The sequence below is a fragment of the Hoplias malabaricus genome, chromosome X2, assembly GCF_029633855.1.
Source record: "Hoplias malabaricus isolate fHopMal1 chromosome X2, fHopMal1.hap1, whole genome shotgun sequence".
In the NCBI taxonomy this organism is placed as follows: domain Eukaryota; kingdom Metazoa; phylum Chordata; class Actinopteri; order Characiformes; family Erythrinidae; genus Hoplias; species Hoplias malabaricus.
The window spans coordinates 34,997,627-35,013,729 of record NC_089819.1 but is presented as its reverse complement, the minus strand read 5'-3'; the positions used below and the strand labels follow the sequence as shown (position 1 = coordinate 35,013,729).

Below are 16,103 nucleotides of genomic sequence, written 5' to 3'. Positions count from 1 at the left end.
AGTTTTGTAAACTACTGATAATATTCTATACCAACCTGCATGCTTTTGAATGTATTATCTGAACCATGAAATCCACCACTGCAGTACTTCACTTCTGAGGGCTGACTGCAGAGAAAGAAGAAACAAAAATACATGAAATTGTTTGATCAAAACGGAAATTCTGAACTAATACAAGTGATAAAAGTTGAAATGAAAACATAAAATACATAACACATGCATACATGAAATTAAATAACATCAACATAGTATTTACAATAGTATGCTACCAAATATCCAATTTCATAATCAACAGTAAACAGACAGCCAAAAAAATTAATTACCCCCATTTCGCCAACATTTAGACATAGAGTTACTTTCAGCTTATATTTTCAGCTGAAAAAGGTGAACATTTTTCTTTAGGTTATTGGCAAAAAGAAGAATTTTTGAATACTGAAGCAAAAATTATTTTTGCAAATACTCTAAAAGCTTTTTACCAAAAAAATATAAATAAATAATACATAATACATAAATAACACCACCCAGAAGCCTTCAAAAGCTTCTGAAATAGACCCTTTAGTTATTAAAAGATGAAAGGTCAATTATTTTATATAGTGTAAAGACTAATACTACAGTTAGTCACATTTTATGGATATGGTCCATAAGAAGCATTTGTGCCAGTTTTGTACATAACAGAGACAAAGATTGTTAGTTTTACATAAATCTGACCCCAAGCACTAACAATACTCACAGGGCTGCTTGCCACTGAGGCTCCATGTAGAGATGAGCTTTCTCTATCCGGACATTGTTGGCAAAGTGGAGTCGTTTGGGAAGATGCTCCTTTAGATAAGGCTTCATTGGCTGATCCGGAACTCTGCACTTAATCATGCACAGCGGAAGGCACAAGGTTGGGAAATAAAGGGTAAAATAACTTTAGGTAATGAAGGAAAACAACTAAGACAATTTCAAATTATTAATTCTATGAGGAGATCCATACCGATAGATTCTTCACTAGCTCTGCATAATTAACTACCAGAAACAAAGAAAGGATGATTAATAACAAATGTACATATTCCATTGTATGTACATATAATAACCAATTCACATACAACAAGAAGGAAACAAGTGTTTTTATTATATATATATATATATATATATATATATATATATATATATATATAATAGGGCGGCACGGTAGCGCAGCAGGACCTGGAGGTTGTGGGTTCAATTCTCACTCCAGGTGACTGTCTGTGAGGAGTTGGTGTGTTCTCCCCGTGTCCGCGTGGGTTTCCTCCGGGTGCTCCGGTTTCCTCCCACAGTCCAAAAACACACGTTGGTAGGTGGATTGGCGACTCAAAAGTGTCTGTAGGTGTGAGTGAATGTGTGACTGTCTGTGAAGGACTGGCGCCCCCTCCAGGGTGTATTCCTGCCTTGCGCCCAATGATTCCAGGTAGGCTCTGGACCCACTGCGACCCTGGACTGGATAAGCGGTTACAGATAATGAATGAATGAATGAATGAATATATATATATATATATATATATATATATATATATATATATATATATATATATATATATATATATTGTACAGTTTGTAATTTTGTCATTCCAAAGTGCACCTATATGAACAGGAATATATTCTGTTTAAAATAACTATATTCAAGTGGAAAATCCATAAAACCACAACTAATTGTACCTGGACAAGTGCAAAATATGTAAATTAAAGATAAGGAACACAACAGAGAAGCAAGAACAACAGTTATATAGAAAATAACATGAAAATACTTTATACATAAACTCATATAATAAAACTCAGAAATACATAGAATGTTTAGTCATTTAATATACATTTGCTATATATGTATTTTGTACCCTGCAGAGAAAATGTGTGAACTATGTGAGTTCCATTAATTAGTTTCCAACTCTTTCTACACAAAGTAAACCTTCAACAGATAGTGGCCCATGTAATGTAAACAAAAATCCATTTTGCTATCAAGTAGAAAATGGGCCCAGGATCAAAAGAGGAAAATCTCTTTGTGGAAGATTCATAGTATAAACAAATGGTATGATAACACAAACAAAAACAACATGGTGATAGAGATGTAAGTAAACTCACATATATCACTCATTACACAGAAAAAAACACAATAAAGGGTATATTGCAGCCAAAGAAAAATAACTAAATTGCTCTAATATCTTGTTGGAATATACAAAATTAGCAAACTTGATGACACATTGACTTGATGACACATATGACTACATTATGGCTTTTACCATTTCAGTGATAATATAACCCTCACCAGAAAACCTTCATCAGAACATCATCTCCATCTTTATAGATTGGCAATAAATCACATCATTTTTGGAGGAAAAAGAGCTTGTGTGGTATGGGGCTTACGTGGAATCATTGTGTGCAAGGCAGGAACACACCTTGGACAGGGTGTCCCGCAGTCATCCAGACACTCACATACTCATACCTATTGACAATTTGAATTAGCCAGTACACTTACTAACAGGTGTTCTTGGAATGTGGAAGGAAACCGGAAACACCCAGATGAAACCCATGCAAGCACTAGGAAAACACTAAACCACAGACTGTGATCTGAGGTGGGAATTGAACACACAACCCCAGGACCCTGGGGCTATGTGGCAGTGACCATACCTGTAGTGCCACAGGGCAGGCCCTTCTCTCATACAGGGAAGGATTTATCAAGTCAAGTCCAAAACACGTTTCCCTTATAAAATGAAAAGGGCTGAGTTTTCCTTTTTTATTCGTTTTAAAAACATAATACATATACATCGTGACCTTGTTTGCATTTGTCCTAAACCAAAATCTAGAAATTCTTCCTTGATAAAATTTGGTGAGCCAGCCAGGAGGTCCAAGACTGAATTCAGAAAAAAGGATATAGAGCTGTTGCTTTCTTAATGGTACTGGGGAATACATGACATCTAAGGAAAGGTACTTATTAGTAGAGCAATATACCTAAAAGTATTAGATGGCAATTTAATCTAATTTATAAAGGAACTGAATCTAGTAAGAAGATGTAATCAATCGCCAAATAGAAAATTACCTTTAACATACACTCATAATGAGCAGATTGGTTCCTATAGAAGAGGGACTTCCCTTTTTCCTAACTTGAGTTTAGTTCCTAAATTTAGTTTAGTTTAGAAATTTGTTCATTTTCTTGAGCCATTGTGGAACTGAAAGCACTTAAGAGGAATAAAATTTAAACACAACCCTGCAAAAAATCTAATTACTTTCCATAGATATTAGAATACTGGAATTTCCAGATTTTCTAACAATGTACTAATGTCTGAATGCCTTAATTTTATTTTTGAAACTTAAAACTTCATATTAATTAATAACAAATAATTTTTTAAAACACAGCTCCATTTGCACTTACAAATATATTATTTTTCTTTGCCTTGTTTCATATGTGTTAATTATATACAGATGAATGGGTACCACTTCAAAATAAGACTACACTTTTAAAGGTTTATAAATGATTTACAATCTGTTTTAATTGTTATTAATTAGGTTGGAAATACCTTAAAATGTATTAATAATCAGTTATATCACAGAGATAGAAAGGTCACCATTGACCTGCTATTTGCCAAATAGTGAACCCACATCCATCTACACTGTTAAACCTCAGATCTTGCCGGAAACTGACTTATTTTGTTCTCTCCATCAGTTTACATTTACCGTCAGCTTCAGCACATATTTGTTAATATGTTTAATCTAAACTATGTCTTTTTAGACATTAATGATACTGTGCTTTATCTTAATATATGAAATGACTGGACTCACATTCTCATGACACTGTAGCCCTTTCTATCTCTGTGTAAACAATTATTATTAATCACAATTAAAGCCCCTGGGAACTCATTTGGAATTTGGGTTTTTTTCTTTGTATAATGCTAAACTTGGGTGTTATGTGAAATATTCAGTTTAAATAAAATCACAGAACAGAATTAGGATAAATCTCTCCTCAAAATGACCAGTAATGCTCCCGCTACTCTCTTGGGTGTAGAATGGGCAGTCCTAAAAGTGGGTAATGCTTATGTCAGTTTTACCCTGACCAAACACAAGGCTACCATAGCCATGCCTCTTCTCTCTGGTGAGCTAAAGCTTAGGAGTCATTTTAATGAGTGAAGCTATAGGTCCTAACAGCTTAGAATCAGTTGAATGTCCATTGAGTTTATAGCACATAGACTAAGAGTAGACTAAGAGTAGTCCACCCATGGAGATATCAAAACTGGAATACTATGATTACTAAACAGTAAGATCAGCTAGGTGTGTATTTAAGTGTGTCGTTTTTAATTGACATTGTAAGACATAAGCAGAGCAAACATGAATGGATTAAGTCTGAGTACAGCAGAGATAGCCACAACACTCAGTCTGCGTGTATAACACAGTAGCAGCTGAGAGAGTGGCCACATTGTACGGGTGTGTATAACAGAGTACCAGTGGGGATAACAGCCACACTGGGCTGGCAGTACAGCAGAGTAGCAGCCAAGGAAAGCGCCAATTTGGAAGCACTCTAAAAGGTATCCTGTTTGTACAATTATGTTAAAAAATAATCACACGAAACCACAAACAACAGACAAAAATATGTCTGGTTCATACATGTACAATTGTATAATGCCAATTTTACCTGCCTGTGCCATTTTATTGTGTATCTTGTGTAAAATTACAACCACATTTCTGAGTAAGTACCCAGAAAAAAACACGACTGCTCTTTCTCGCTGTGTGTTGCCATGATAATGTATACAGCATTCTGTTCACCATTGATAAGAGAGCTGTGAGTCACACGGTCATTAGTTTATTGGACCATGCCCACAACATTCTCAGAGAGCTCTGAAGAGCATATTTTGGTCATTTTTATAGGGAAAGATTCATCATATTTCTTTTTGTGTTTTTTATTTAAACATTCCTGAATATTTCACATATTACACAAGTTTAGCATAATACACACAAAAAAATCTAAATTTCAAAATGAGTTTCCAGGAGCTCTAAAGTGTTTACATTAATTAATAATCTTGAAATAAACAGACTTTTAAACATTTTATAAATATCTATAAGTGTAGTTTTATTTTAAATTTATACCAATGAAGGCACTGTGTTTGAATACTTATTTCCCTTAGGGTACAGAAGGTACTTACAGGTGAAGAAGTTTTCAGGAAGCTGTTTTGGCCGGATACGTGCAGCAGGGCCCTGAATGACTATAAAGTCATCAGTGTTGTCCTGATAAGATGAGATATAAACAGCCTTTTTACACGAGGCTTCCTCCATTCCTGATTTCCAGATACAAAAGGACAATTTAAAGATCTGACACCTGCTGATGTGATTAGTACTTCCCTAAACATGTCATGCTTAAGAGCTAGGAGGGTGAAGACAAGCACATGCTCTGAGACATATGAAGCCCACCATCCCATCAATTCATGGGTTGCAGCTGATGTCAGAGTACAAAGTAGCCATCATATTGGGGACCCACATATTATTCAAACACACAAATAAAAACTGTGATATTTCAAATTTTTTATAGATTCTGTCTATAAAGTTTGTAGTCCTAGAGCAAATACTTTGAATTTCATGAAACATAAAATTAACAAAGAATTACCATGATCTGAGAGAAGGATCAAGTTTACACATTTGTGGAGTTTTCTCTGCTTCAGACCATCCATTATCATATTTACAATCTTGTCAACTCTCAGCAGAGCCTCAATCACCTGCAGCAAAATTACATAAAAATATTTTGGTAAAATTTAAATATAGAGCAGAGTTCATAAAGAATACATGGAAAAATACATGGTGACACTGAATTTTCTGACACTAGGTTGTGTTCAATAACATATTAGAAATTTCTTAGCATTTGCAAAGTATTTCAGTGCTTTTTGTGTGATAATATGAGATGCAAGTGTACCTGGCTGCTCATAGGTCCATGCCTATGCCCAGAACTATCAGGTTCTTCCAAGTATAAGGTGAAAAAGTCTGGCCTAAAATATTAGACAATACATGTTAAGTAACATTAAGGTTTCGTATCAATGTAATTATTTTTCATTAATAGTAGGGAACAACATACACTCAGTCTGTATACTACTTTTTTAATATACATGATACACCATATGTGGGCACAAGCTAATAGGGTTAAATTAACAGCTAAATTAACTAATTAAGGAGGGCTGACATTTGACTTTCAGGGACAGGGCCTGTAGGGCGTTTAGATTTATATATTCAAGTACTCTTGCTGCAAAAGTCATACATAATCCACACACAAAAGATGATTACCTGTCTCCTTGAGGCAAACTCAACCACTGGAAAATGGTGCTTACCCTCATCTCAAATGGAATTGCTCTAAGTTGACAGCAGAAAACAGTAGAACCAATGAGAGGACTGTTCCGGCTAAATGTATAAAAATGTATACATTTATTTTGTTTACTTTTGCCTTAAACACTCACCTATTATATTTTTTATAGAAATTTGGATATTTCCCTTTAATAAATACATCTGATCCTGGCCAGAAAAAGGTTGCAGTCTTTAATTTGTTCTTCATGGCTGTGACCCAGACCTAAAGAAGTCACAAACTATTACACAGGTCCTCTGTAATAGTTATTTGGAGTAAAACATTTAAAATACACTATACTAAACCATGCATAGCATTTGAAACAAGCCAGAATACATCCGTGCAAAATATAAATTTAAAAGCCTGTAAAAAATGTACTCTTTAAACATTATGTGTTGTATGCAAAGATTTACGCACTTCTGTTCAAATGGCTTTTGGTAGCTTTTTAAAGTAAAAATGAGTTACTATTTGTAGCTGTAACACATTTATTTACAATGCTTCCAAGATACAGGACTAGCTGCCCCCATGAGGGATCCTCTAAATGGAATATAAATTGATTCATTCAAGGTCAGTAAAACAATTAGTTTTTTTTTCATGTGAATTGAACTTTATTTTATATTTTTACTTTTTCATAAATATTGTTTACTACTTTGGGTGGCAAAAAGGACTTATTGCTACTTTAAGCAAGATCTGGCTGGATCACTATTAGAGGCATGAAGAGTGTAATTTAAGGGACCTCCACCTTCATCATGAAGCCACAGTATGTCGACACAACATCAGTCTGTTACCCACAGAGCCTGTCATTTGCAGAGGCAAAGTCCTGGTTATTTTGAGAACTACCTCATGTGGGGGTGGTGATGACTGCACCCTCTCTGATATTAAACTGCATCATTACTGAAGACACGGACATTGCACAAGTTGTGGAGAGCTAAGCTAATTACAGTGCACAGACTCACTATCAGAGTACAGTAATTAGGGTTTCCACTTGGCTTTCCTCTTTCTTTTAACTCATAAGATACTGCAGCAAGTTACTTATGCCAGCATACTGAGCCATAATGTTGTACTAGAGCATATTATTGTACAACATTTTTAAAGTCAGATTTGTGCAAAATATGGGCTCCTACGTAATGTGACATGATGTTGTTTCACTAACTGAAAACCCATATAATATTTTAAATCTTTGATCCAGATTCCAGGCTGGGATTTTACAATGACCAGCTGATATGACATTATGTGCAGCTACAGTGTTATTTCTGCCTACATTTCCGTTTAATATCCCAGCCTGGAACCAGGATCCAAGGTCTGAATTTGAAGACCTTTGCTCTAAAGACAATACATCTTTGCACAATTTAAGACTCATAATACACAATTACTGTATGCTTGTATGAATATACTAGAAAGAACACAAAGTTAATCTAATTGCTGTGGAGGAATATAAACAGAAACTGCATAAAATACTCAATAAATGCCATATTTAAGTTGGTTCCGGCTAGAGGCTGTATAAACTTATCACATTTCACTACAAAAATTAACAATATGAATTGAGTGATGAAAATGGTTATGACATTGAGTGATGACAGTGGTTAGTGTGGCCTTCCATCCATATATCCCCATCACTAGCTAATGTAAATATCTGGACAGTTATAATTTTACTCAAAGTGTGTTAAGCCGTCCAGTGGTGCTACATACGTTGTGAAGTTTTGGTTCAGTGAAAGCATGTGCTAATTTAGATCTTCCAGTTTGGTAGGATCATGTGACTGAGAGGGAGGGATGGTGGGCAATTATCAGTAACAATTTGCATTGAGCAGGTTCACTCAGCAGGTAAAAGTGGCCCAAATCCGATCTGTTTTTTCATATGTGACACAGATGTGTTGTTTGTCTGGCTGTGTGAACAGCATAAAATTGCATTCATTCTATCTTTTTGAAATCAGATTTGGGCTACGTTGTTGTAGCCTACATTTTTATGTGGTACTGAAATCTGATTCATATCTGATCCGTGGCAGTGCAACTCGGAATTCATGTAACTTTTACATCAATTTGTACATAAGGAATGATCTGTAGTCTGATCAAATGTCTTTGATCCAAAAAGTCATCTGTGATGTGTTGAGGGAGAATGAAACGTAGTTTCTCCAGAACACTGTGCTAACATTAGTTCTATCTGAAAACACAGCTGTTCCCAGTTTTTCAGCATTGACCTGCTGCTCTCAGAGCGGCTACAAAAGAAACCCCTGTAGGAGGGACTGTGACTCCATTGGCTGAACTCTTTGAAATATCAGGACATTTTGAATCAGAAACTGGTGGCCTCTGCCTGAAAGCTGAAGATGGGGTCGCCACTGGGCCTTTCGGCAAGATAATGACCCTAAACATGTGGCCAAATCTACTCAAAAATAGTTCACAAGGCACAAAATCACGCTCTCTCATGGCCATCTCAATACCCAGACCTCAACTCAACAGAAAACCTGTGGGGTGAGTTGAAAAGGAGAGTGCATAGGAGAAGACCCAGGACACTGGACAATCGTCCAGATTATAGTCCAGATTTAGACAGGTTGTAACAAATTACCCTAAACAATATTGATAGAATGTTTGCCTCAAAAAATATGAGGGTATGATACCACATGGGACTGCATAAATGCTACAGTGTTAAATAAATTTTTAGTTCAACTCTCTTTTACCTGGCTTCCCCTATTTATACCCCTAGACATGTTAACCTCCCTCCTGCACCCTAGAGGATAGGAGGAGGTATACCACAGTTAGTGACCAGGTTGGTTACATACCCCTACCCACCCGGCCTGACCATAGTACTGCTTGAGGTGTTCTATATGGACGGTGTCGACCTGTTTGGGATTATTAAGGTAAGTTACCTGGTAGGTTACTGGATTGAGTTATTTTACGATTTTGGCTGGACCTTTCCATTTTTCCGCTAGTTTAGCTGAAAACCCAGAACTGGCTCGAGATAAAGGATGGGACCTCACCCAGACCAGATCATCCTCACTGAACTCCTCTTTCTTACGGCGATAGTTGTAGTATTTGGCCTGTTTATTCTCAGCTCTTTCCATGTTCGCTCGAACTTGCTGAAACAGTTTTTGTTGCCTTTGGATGACTTTATAGGCAGCCTGTTCAGGGTCAGGTGGCTGGCTCAAAAGTCTTTGCAATGGTCCCTTGAGCTTCCTCCCTAATGCCACCTCAGCTGGAGTGAACCCAGTGCTCTCCTGCCATGCAGTATTAATAGCAAACCGAAACTCAGGGAGCCACTGGTCCCATCGTCGGTGCTTATCCTGTACGAAGGATGCGAGCATGGTTTTTAGGGTTCTATTGACTCACTCAGTCAGGTTGGTTAGGGGGTGATAGGATGTGGTGAGTTTCTGCACTATGCCCCATTGCTGACAGGTGGTATGGTGCAGGTGGGAGGTGAATTGAGCTCCTCGATCGAACACCAGATAGGCAGGTGTACCCCACCGGGTGAAGATCTCATCACTCAAGATTCGGGAGATTTGGGGTGTCTTAGCAACTCGGATAGGGAACAAATCAACCCATTTGCTACAGTAGTCCACCACAACCAAGAGGTGTTCATTCTGCCGTAGGCTTTTGGGTAGAGGGCCCATGAGATCTACACCCAATGTATATCGACGACAGGAGTGGACTGTAACAATCTGCTAAGCTTGGAGATGTGTGGTTGGTACTTTTGGCAAATCTCGCAACCACGACAATACGCCCATACCTCCTTCCGAATGGAAGGCCAATATGCTACCTCCAATAGTCGTAGAAGTGTCTTTAGTTGCCCCAAATGTCCACCCAATGGGTTGTCATGGGCATATTGAAGAAAAGCCCTCCGGAACTTGTTTGGGACCACCACTTGCCAGGTTTGACCCTGATGTCGCTTGGGCACCTCCCTGAATAAAACACCATTCTTAAAAACAAAACGAATCCGGTCTTGCCTCCCCTGTGGGTTTTTTTGCCTCGTCTCGTAGTGGCTGGAGAGAATCATCCGTTTCATGTTCCCTAGTGAGGCCTGTCCAATCTACTGGCAAGTCTTCCACCACCACTCCAGCTACCTGGTAAGTGGCTACCATCCCCTCCACCTGACCAGTGTGGATGCGAGAGAGGGTATCTGTTACCATGTTGCACCTTCCTTTTCGGTAGCAGACAGTAAAGTCAAAACCTTGCAGACGTATGGCCCACCAGTTCAATCTTGATGGTGGTTTAGGGTGGTTAAAAACCCAAGTGAGTGCGGCTCGGTCGGTGATCACTTGGAAGTGTCGTCCCTCTAGGTACACCCTCCATTTTTCAATTTTCAATGGCCCACACCACTGCCAGGCATTCCTTCTCTGCAGTGGAGTAATGTCTTTCAGCCCCTCGCAGGAGTCTTGAGGCATAAGCAATGACATGCTCTTGCTCCTCTATGTCTTGGGAGAGTACAGAACCAAGTCCCTCCTCACTTGCATCTGTCTGAATTTGGAAGGATTTACTGAAGTCTGGGGAGATCAGGACTGGGGCAGTGATGAAGGTTTGCCTGATGTCCTCAAAAGCTCTTGAGCATTCCTCCGTCCATATCCAGGTGGCATTCTTCTTCTTCAGGGCATTGAGGACGGCCGCTCTTTCAGTGAAGCATGGAATGAACCAGTGGTACCACCCTGCCATCCCCAAAAACCTCTGCACCTCTTTGACAGATTGAGGTAGGGGAAAATCCTTCACTGCCTCCACCTTGCTGGGTTCTTTACTTAGGCCCTCCTTAGAGACCACATGACCAAGAAAAGTGAGGGAGGTTTGCAGGAGGTTGCACTTCAGGTTTAATGTCAGTCCTGCTTGATGGAGACGCTCCAACACTTCTCGGAGATGATGAAAATGTTGCTAGGCCAAAGAGGAATAGACTACAATATCGTCTACGTAGACAAAACACGTTTTCCCCTTCAGGTCTCTTAGAACGATCTCCATCAGGCGTTGAAATGTTGCTGCAGCATTTTTGAGGCCAAAGTGAAGAACCAAGAATTCATACAACCCTTTGCATGTGACAAATGCAGATTTCTGGATACTGTCCCTCTCCAGGTTGACCTGCCAGTACCCAACCTCTTAAGGTCAAGGGTGCTGAAAATGGTTGCTCCATGAAGGGACTCCAAAATCTCCAGTACCTGAGGCATCGGATAGCCATCAAGGTGGGTTTTAATGTTCAGTCGCCGGTAGTCCACACAGAATCTCGTGCCTCCATCCTTCTTGGGCACAAGGACCACCAGAGCAGCCCACGGGGAAGTGGATGGTCGGATTATGCCTTTTCTTATCATATCTTCTATTTCCCTTTGATTACCTGTTGTTTCTCCATCGATACTCTGTAAGGCCTTTGGCGGACAGGGAGTTCATCAGTGGTGGTGATACGGTGAAGAACCTCTGACGTTCGCCCTAGTTTGGTGGAGCATACGGATGGCCGTTGGTGTAACAGTTTTGCTAGTTGTTGCTTGAGATCATCTGAAGCGTCAGCCTTCGCTACTAGACTTTCTACTTGCCGTTGCAACTCGGCACCAGGGGCTTCTTTAATGGTCTTAGCGATGTAGAGGTGCATGCTGGCTATACGTGGTGGTGACATCTTGCTGTCCATGTCTGTCCTGTAGAATCTGGTTGGGAAACCCCATTGCAAGCACTACATGGTGTCTTGAAAATTGATGTTGAGGCCAAATGAGTGGAGAAAATCTAAGCCAGCAAGATGCAGTGCTTGCAGTGGGTATGCAACTGACAATCTAATTCTACTAGACCTTTGGCAGCTCTAGACTGACCATCAGCAAGGAGGAAATTTTTCCCCGCACAAGGACTCCAAACCTCCTTCTTCCCTTTCAGTACTTCCCACAGAGACTCTTGCATTATAGAATATGTGCTGCCAGTGTCCACCACGGCGGAGAACTCCCGACCCTTGAAGAAGAGTGGTAGTGTCAGCATCCCAATGGGAGGAAGAGCAGGTTGGAATACACTCACGTGAGCAGGGTCCTGAGCTGAGCCTTTTCGGCTGGTCTTAGAAGCCTGAAGTCTACTCCCTGCAGTGTCCTGCTGGACCTGATTCCAGTAACTCTTTGCAGCAGACAGGTCCCTCTCCAACAAGTCTAGGGTTACAGTTCCTCAGAATAGCCTGGAGTAGGTCCCTCTCAGTCATGTCTTCCCTCTATTTTAAGCATAGAGCTCGGTACTGGAAAGCAAAGTCTCTGATACTCTCATAGGGTCCTTGTCTCCGGTCCCTCAACAGACACTCCGCCTCTGCTTGATAGTCCTCGGACAAGAATGAGTGAAGAAAGATCGATCTGAATTGGGTCCAGGTTTTGACTGCCTTCTTTTCTGCCTTCCACCAGTCTTTAGCTGTACCTGATAGAACAGATGTGAGGGCCGCTAGTATCTCTAAGTCATTCAGGGGTCGGACAGCCAGGAACTCCTCACACTTCTCAATAAAAGCTAAGGGGTCTTGCTCTTCATCGAGACCTCCATATCTTGGGAATTCCAGTTTGATGGGGGGGCTCAATGGTGTAGCAGTCAAACTGTCACCAGTGGAGCTTGGTTGGGTCTGTTGATCTCTTATAGTACGTACTATGTTGTGAGTTGACAGAAAGGGAGTGGAGGTTACAGGCAGTAGGGTTGGAAACCTCTTCTCCAGTTGTTTGTATCTTCTGTTAAAACAGTCCAGCACTGTCTTTCCCAGTTCCATTACCTCAAGGTCTATCACTTCCTTGAGTTTCTCATTTTGTCTCTGCAGTAGGTATGTGAGTCGTTCTTCAATTATTCGGTCATTCTGTTCCAACTCCTCTTTTACAGTCCTCAGTGCCCCTTTAAGTGCCCTGGCATCACCTAAGCAAGTGTGTTGCTCTTGCAGCTTAGTTTCTAGGGAGCAAATCCTCTCCTACATGATCCGAAGTTGATCTGCTAGGCTGTCCTCTGGTGGTGGAGGTGGAGGGGGAGGGGGAGGGGGAATTGGCCAGTCAGGTGCTTCTTCTTGGCCAACCGAACTCCTATCATCTTCCTCTTCTTCAGATGCAATATACAGGTGACTCAAGGTATCAATGATCTCAATGACTGCATCCCAATGTGTGACAAATGGTCCAGCCGTAAAATCTAGTGGGGGTGAGGCTCCAACCTCTATCTCTAACCATTGGACAGTTGTAACACAAGACACAGTTATGAACACAGATAGCAATAACAGCTAGAATCCCGAAGGTCCTTGTTCGGGCGCCACTATTAACAAATTACCCTAAACAATATTGATAGAATGTTTGCCACAAAAAAATATGAGGGGAATACCACATGAGGCTGCATAAATGCTACAGTGTTAAATGAAGACAAGGTAGCTGAAAGGAGACCATTTATCTACTATAGTGTTTACTAATTATTATAATCATAAAATTAACAACATTAATAATAAGCAAAAAAAAGTATATATTCATATAGCATAAACATACAACCAAAAAACCTATACAAAACCAACCAATCAATCAAACCAAAAGAAAAACCCAAAACTCCTCAAAACACAGTCCTTTTTTATCCTATAGGAGCATGGGCTTAGGTTTGGGCAGATCCTTAATGGAAAAGGAGATAATTAGTCCCACCAGTTGTAATGCAGTCCAGAAAGGATGAGCAGCAGGTGGAAGATATAAACTTGAAGGAACTTGGGTACGGCAAAACCTCCAAGCAGTTCTCAAATCCCAGCCATCCGCACATTAAGAACCTCAATGAGCCTGAAACTCAAAGTTCCTCACAAGGAGGTCTTCCAAGATGACAGTACATGTGCCTGTAGGTCAACTCTCTCTCTCTTACCTGGCTTCCCCTATTTATACCCCTAGACATGTTAACCTTCCTCCTGCCCCCTAGAGGATAGGAGGAGGTATACCACAGTTAGTGACCAGGTTGGTTACAAGGTTGTGCAAAGAGGAATGGTCGAAGATCCCTCTTTCTGTGTTCTTCCAATTTGTGAAGAGTTATAGGAGAAGATTAAGTGCTGTCTTGTTGGCAAAAGGAGTGTAAGAAATTACAGCATGGACCCATGCAGCTTACCTCACTGCACTTAATAATATTAATATCATAATAAATGTTCCAAACCAGTGTTTCTTCCTAGAGATAGGCTGACCATTTGACATATTTAGCATATGAACAGGCAAAGAAGGAAGAGCCACAACAGCTCTCACTGTGGGACCAGAAAACCTAATAAATATCAAAGGAAGTTTATTACTGAGTAATCAACAACCACCACAGACAAAATGAACTAGTCTAACATGAAGGTGACAGAACTCAATTTCCACTGAGTTAGAACCTGAGTGGTATTTACACATAGACTGTATTCAGACACAACTGACATCACATCCTTCAGGAGGAGCTTAGGGGAAGGCGGTATTGTTAAATTATATATGCTGTGTTTTTCTACTACTCAATGTTCAGGCTAGCTCCGCTGAATCCATGGTACATCGTTGTATCTTGCAACTGTTTGCTGTAATAAAGGTTAGTTAGTTAGTTATCGTTACACTTATATAGCACCTTTGTAGATACCCAAGGACGCTTTACAATCTACACTGCTCAGAACGCTCAATTCACACACACACACTGGCGAGAAGCGGCAGCCAAACGCGCACAGCGTACTCTCAACCAGAAACGACCGTCCACCTGGAGGACTGCATCGGGCACTAGGATTTCACCCAGGACAGAGCGCCAATCCATATCTGGGCACACACACATTCACTCACACATACACACTCATTAACTCACAGGTTTTCCATTTTTCATCAATTTTTGAGAGGCGTCCCATTTTTTCCTACAGGAGGTTGTACAAAGTACTAACACCAGGGGTGCCAATAATTGTGGCACACATGATTTCATTCAAAAGATTTATTTCTTAATGTGTGATTTTTTTCCCCCACCAAATAAAGGCACTTGAATGAAAGCTTAGATTTTTCTATATTATTTTTTAAAAATAGAATTTATGAGAAGCCAAAGAACACTTCTTAACCAGGGGTGCCAATAATCATGGAGGGTGCTGTACTGTTGTAATTAATGAACAATTTAAAATAATAGTTATTTTAAACTGCTTATACAGTAGTTGCAAAACACATGGACAGATTCTGCTTTGCCATTGTTCAAAAAGATTACTGACAGGCACTGACAGTCTTGACGGCAGTTGGCTTAATAAATGTCTAACAACAAAAATTATTTATCTCATTAACTACAGTCGAAAAGTATTTACAAGTGCATACTGGTCCCACAGCCCCCTGTGTCCCTTATTTTGATTTCAGAAATTTGGCAACCCTAATGGTGAAATAGTCATTCTAAGGTAAGTTATACAGTTGTCAGAGTCATTGTTTAAAGTAACTTTTATGTTCAGACAGGAGATAATTTTTTAACTGACATGTTGATGTTACATTGTGATATGCCAGTTCACCCACAGGTATCAAGATAATGTTAACATGGCGCAGACAGTTGACTCTCAGTGCTGAGTCAAGGAGGGCACATGGCCTCAACATTGATGACTATGTGAAACATTTTTCAACTTCTCAACACAACCGAAGAATAACGGTCTTCTGAACTGAGCATTAGGTAGCTTGGCACTTAGTCAGACAGAAGTCTTAGTCTTGGTGTTTGCTTGATTAAACTCTGCACTATGTTCATGTCAAGATGACATCATTGATAGTTTTTATATACAGACAAATTGTGTGGGTATTTGTGTGCATTTGTGTTTTTATTGTACATTTTGTACATTGTTAATAAACTGCAAATTTCATATACAAATCTTATCTCCTGTGGACTTGTACTTAATGAAAACAACATT

At 39.7% G+C, this 16,103-nt stretch overlaps 1 protein-coding gene across 1 annotated transcript in view; it reads right to left on the bottom strand.

Annotated features, from left to right (window-relative positions):
* LOC136676223 (ectonucleotide pyrophosphatase/phosphodiesterase family member 1-like) overlaps positions 1-16,103 on the bottom strand; it is a 115,961-nt gene that overhangs the window by 22,485 nt on the left and 77,373 nt on the right. The window contains exons 9-16 of the mRNA XM_066653069.1: positions 6,441-6,550; positions 6,271-6,336; positions 5,906-5,978; positions 5,603-5,711; positions 5,145-5,276; positions 974-1,005; positions 728-855; positions 36-105 (exon numbers count right to left, since the gene is read on the bottom strand). Of these exons, the coding sequence (XP_066509166.1) occupies positions 36-105; positions 728-855; positions 974-1,005; positions 5,145-5,276; positions 5,603-5,711; positions 5,906-5,978; positions 6,271-6,336; positions 6,441-6,550 (720 nt within the window). The remainder of the gene's footprint in view (positions 1-35; positions 106-727; positions 856-973; positions 1,006-5,144; positions 5,277-5,602; positions 5,712-5,905; positions 5,979-6,270; positions 6,337-6,440; positions 6,551-16,103) is intronic.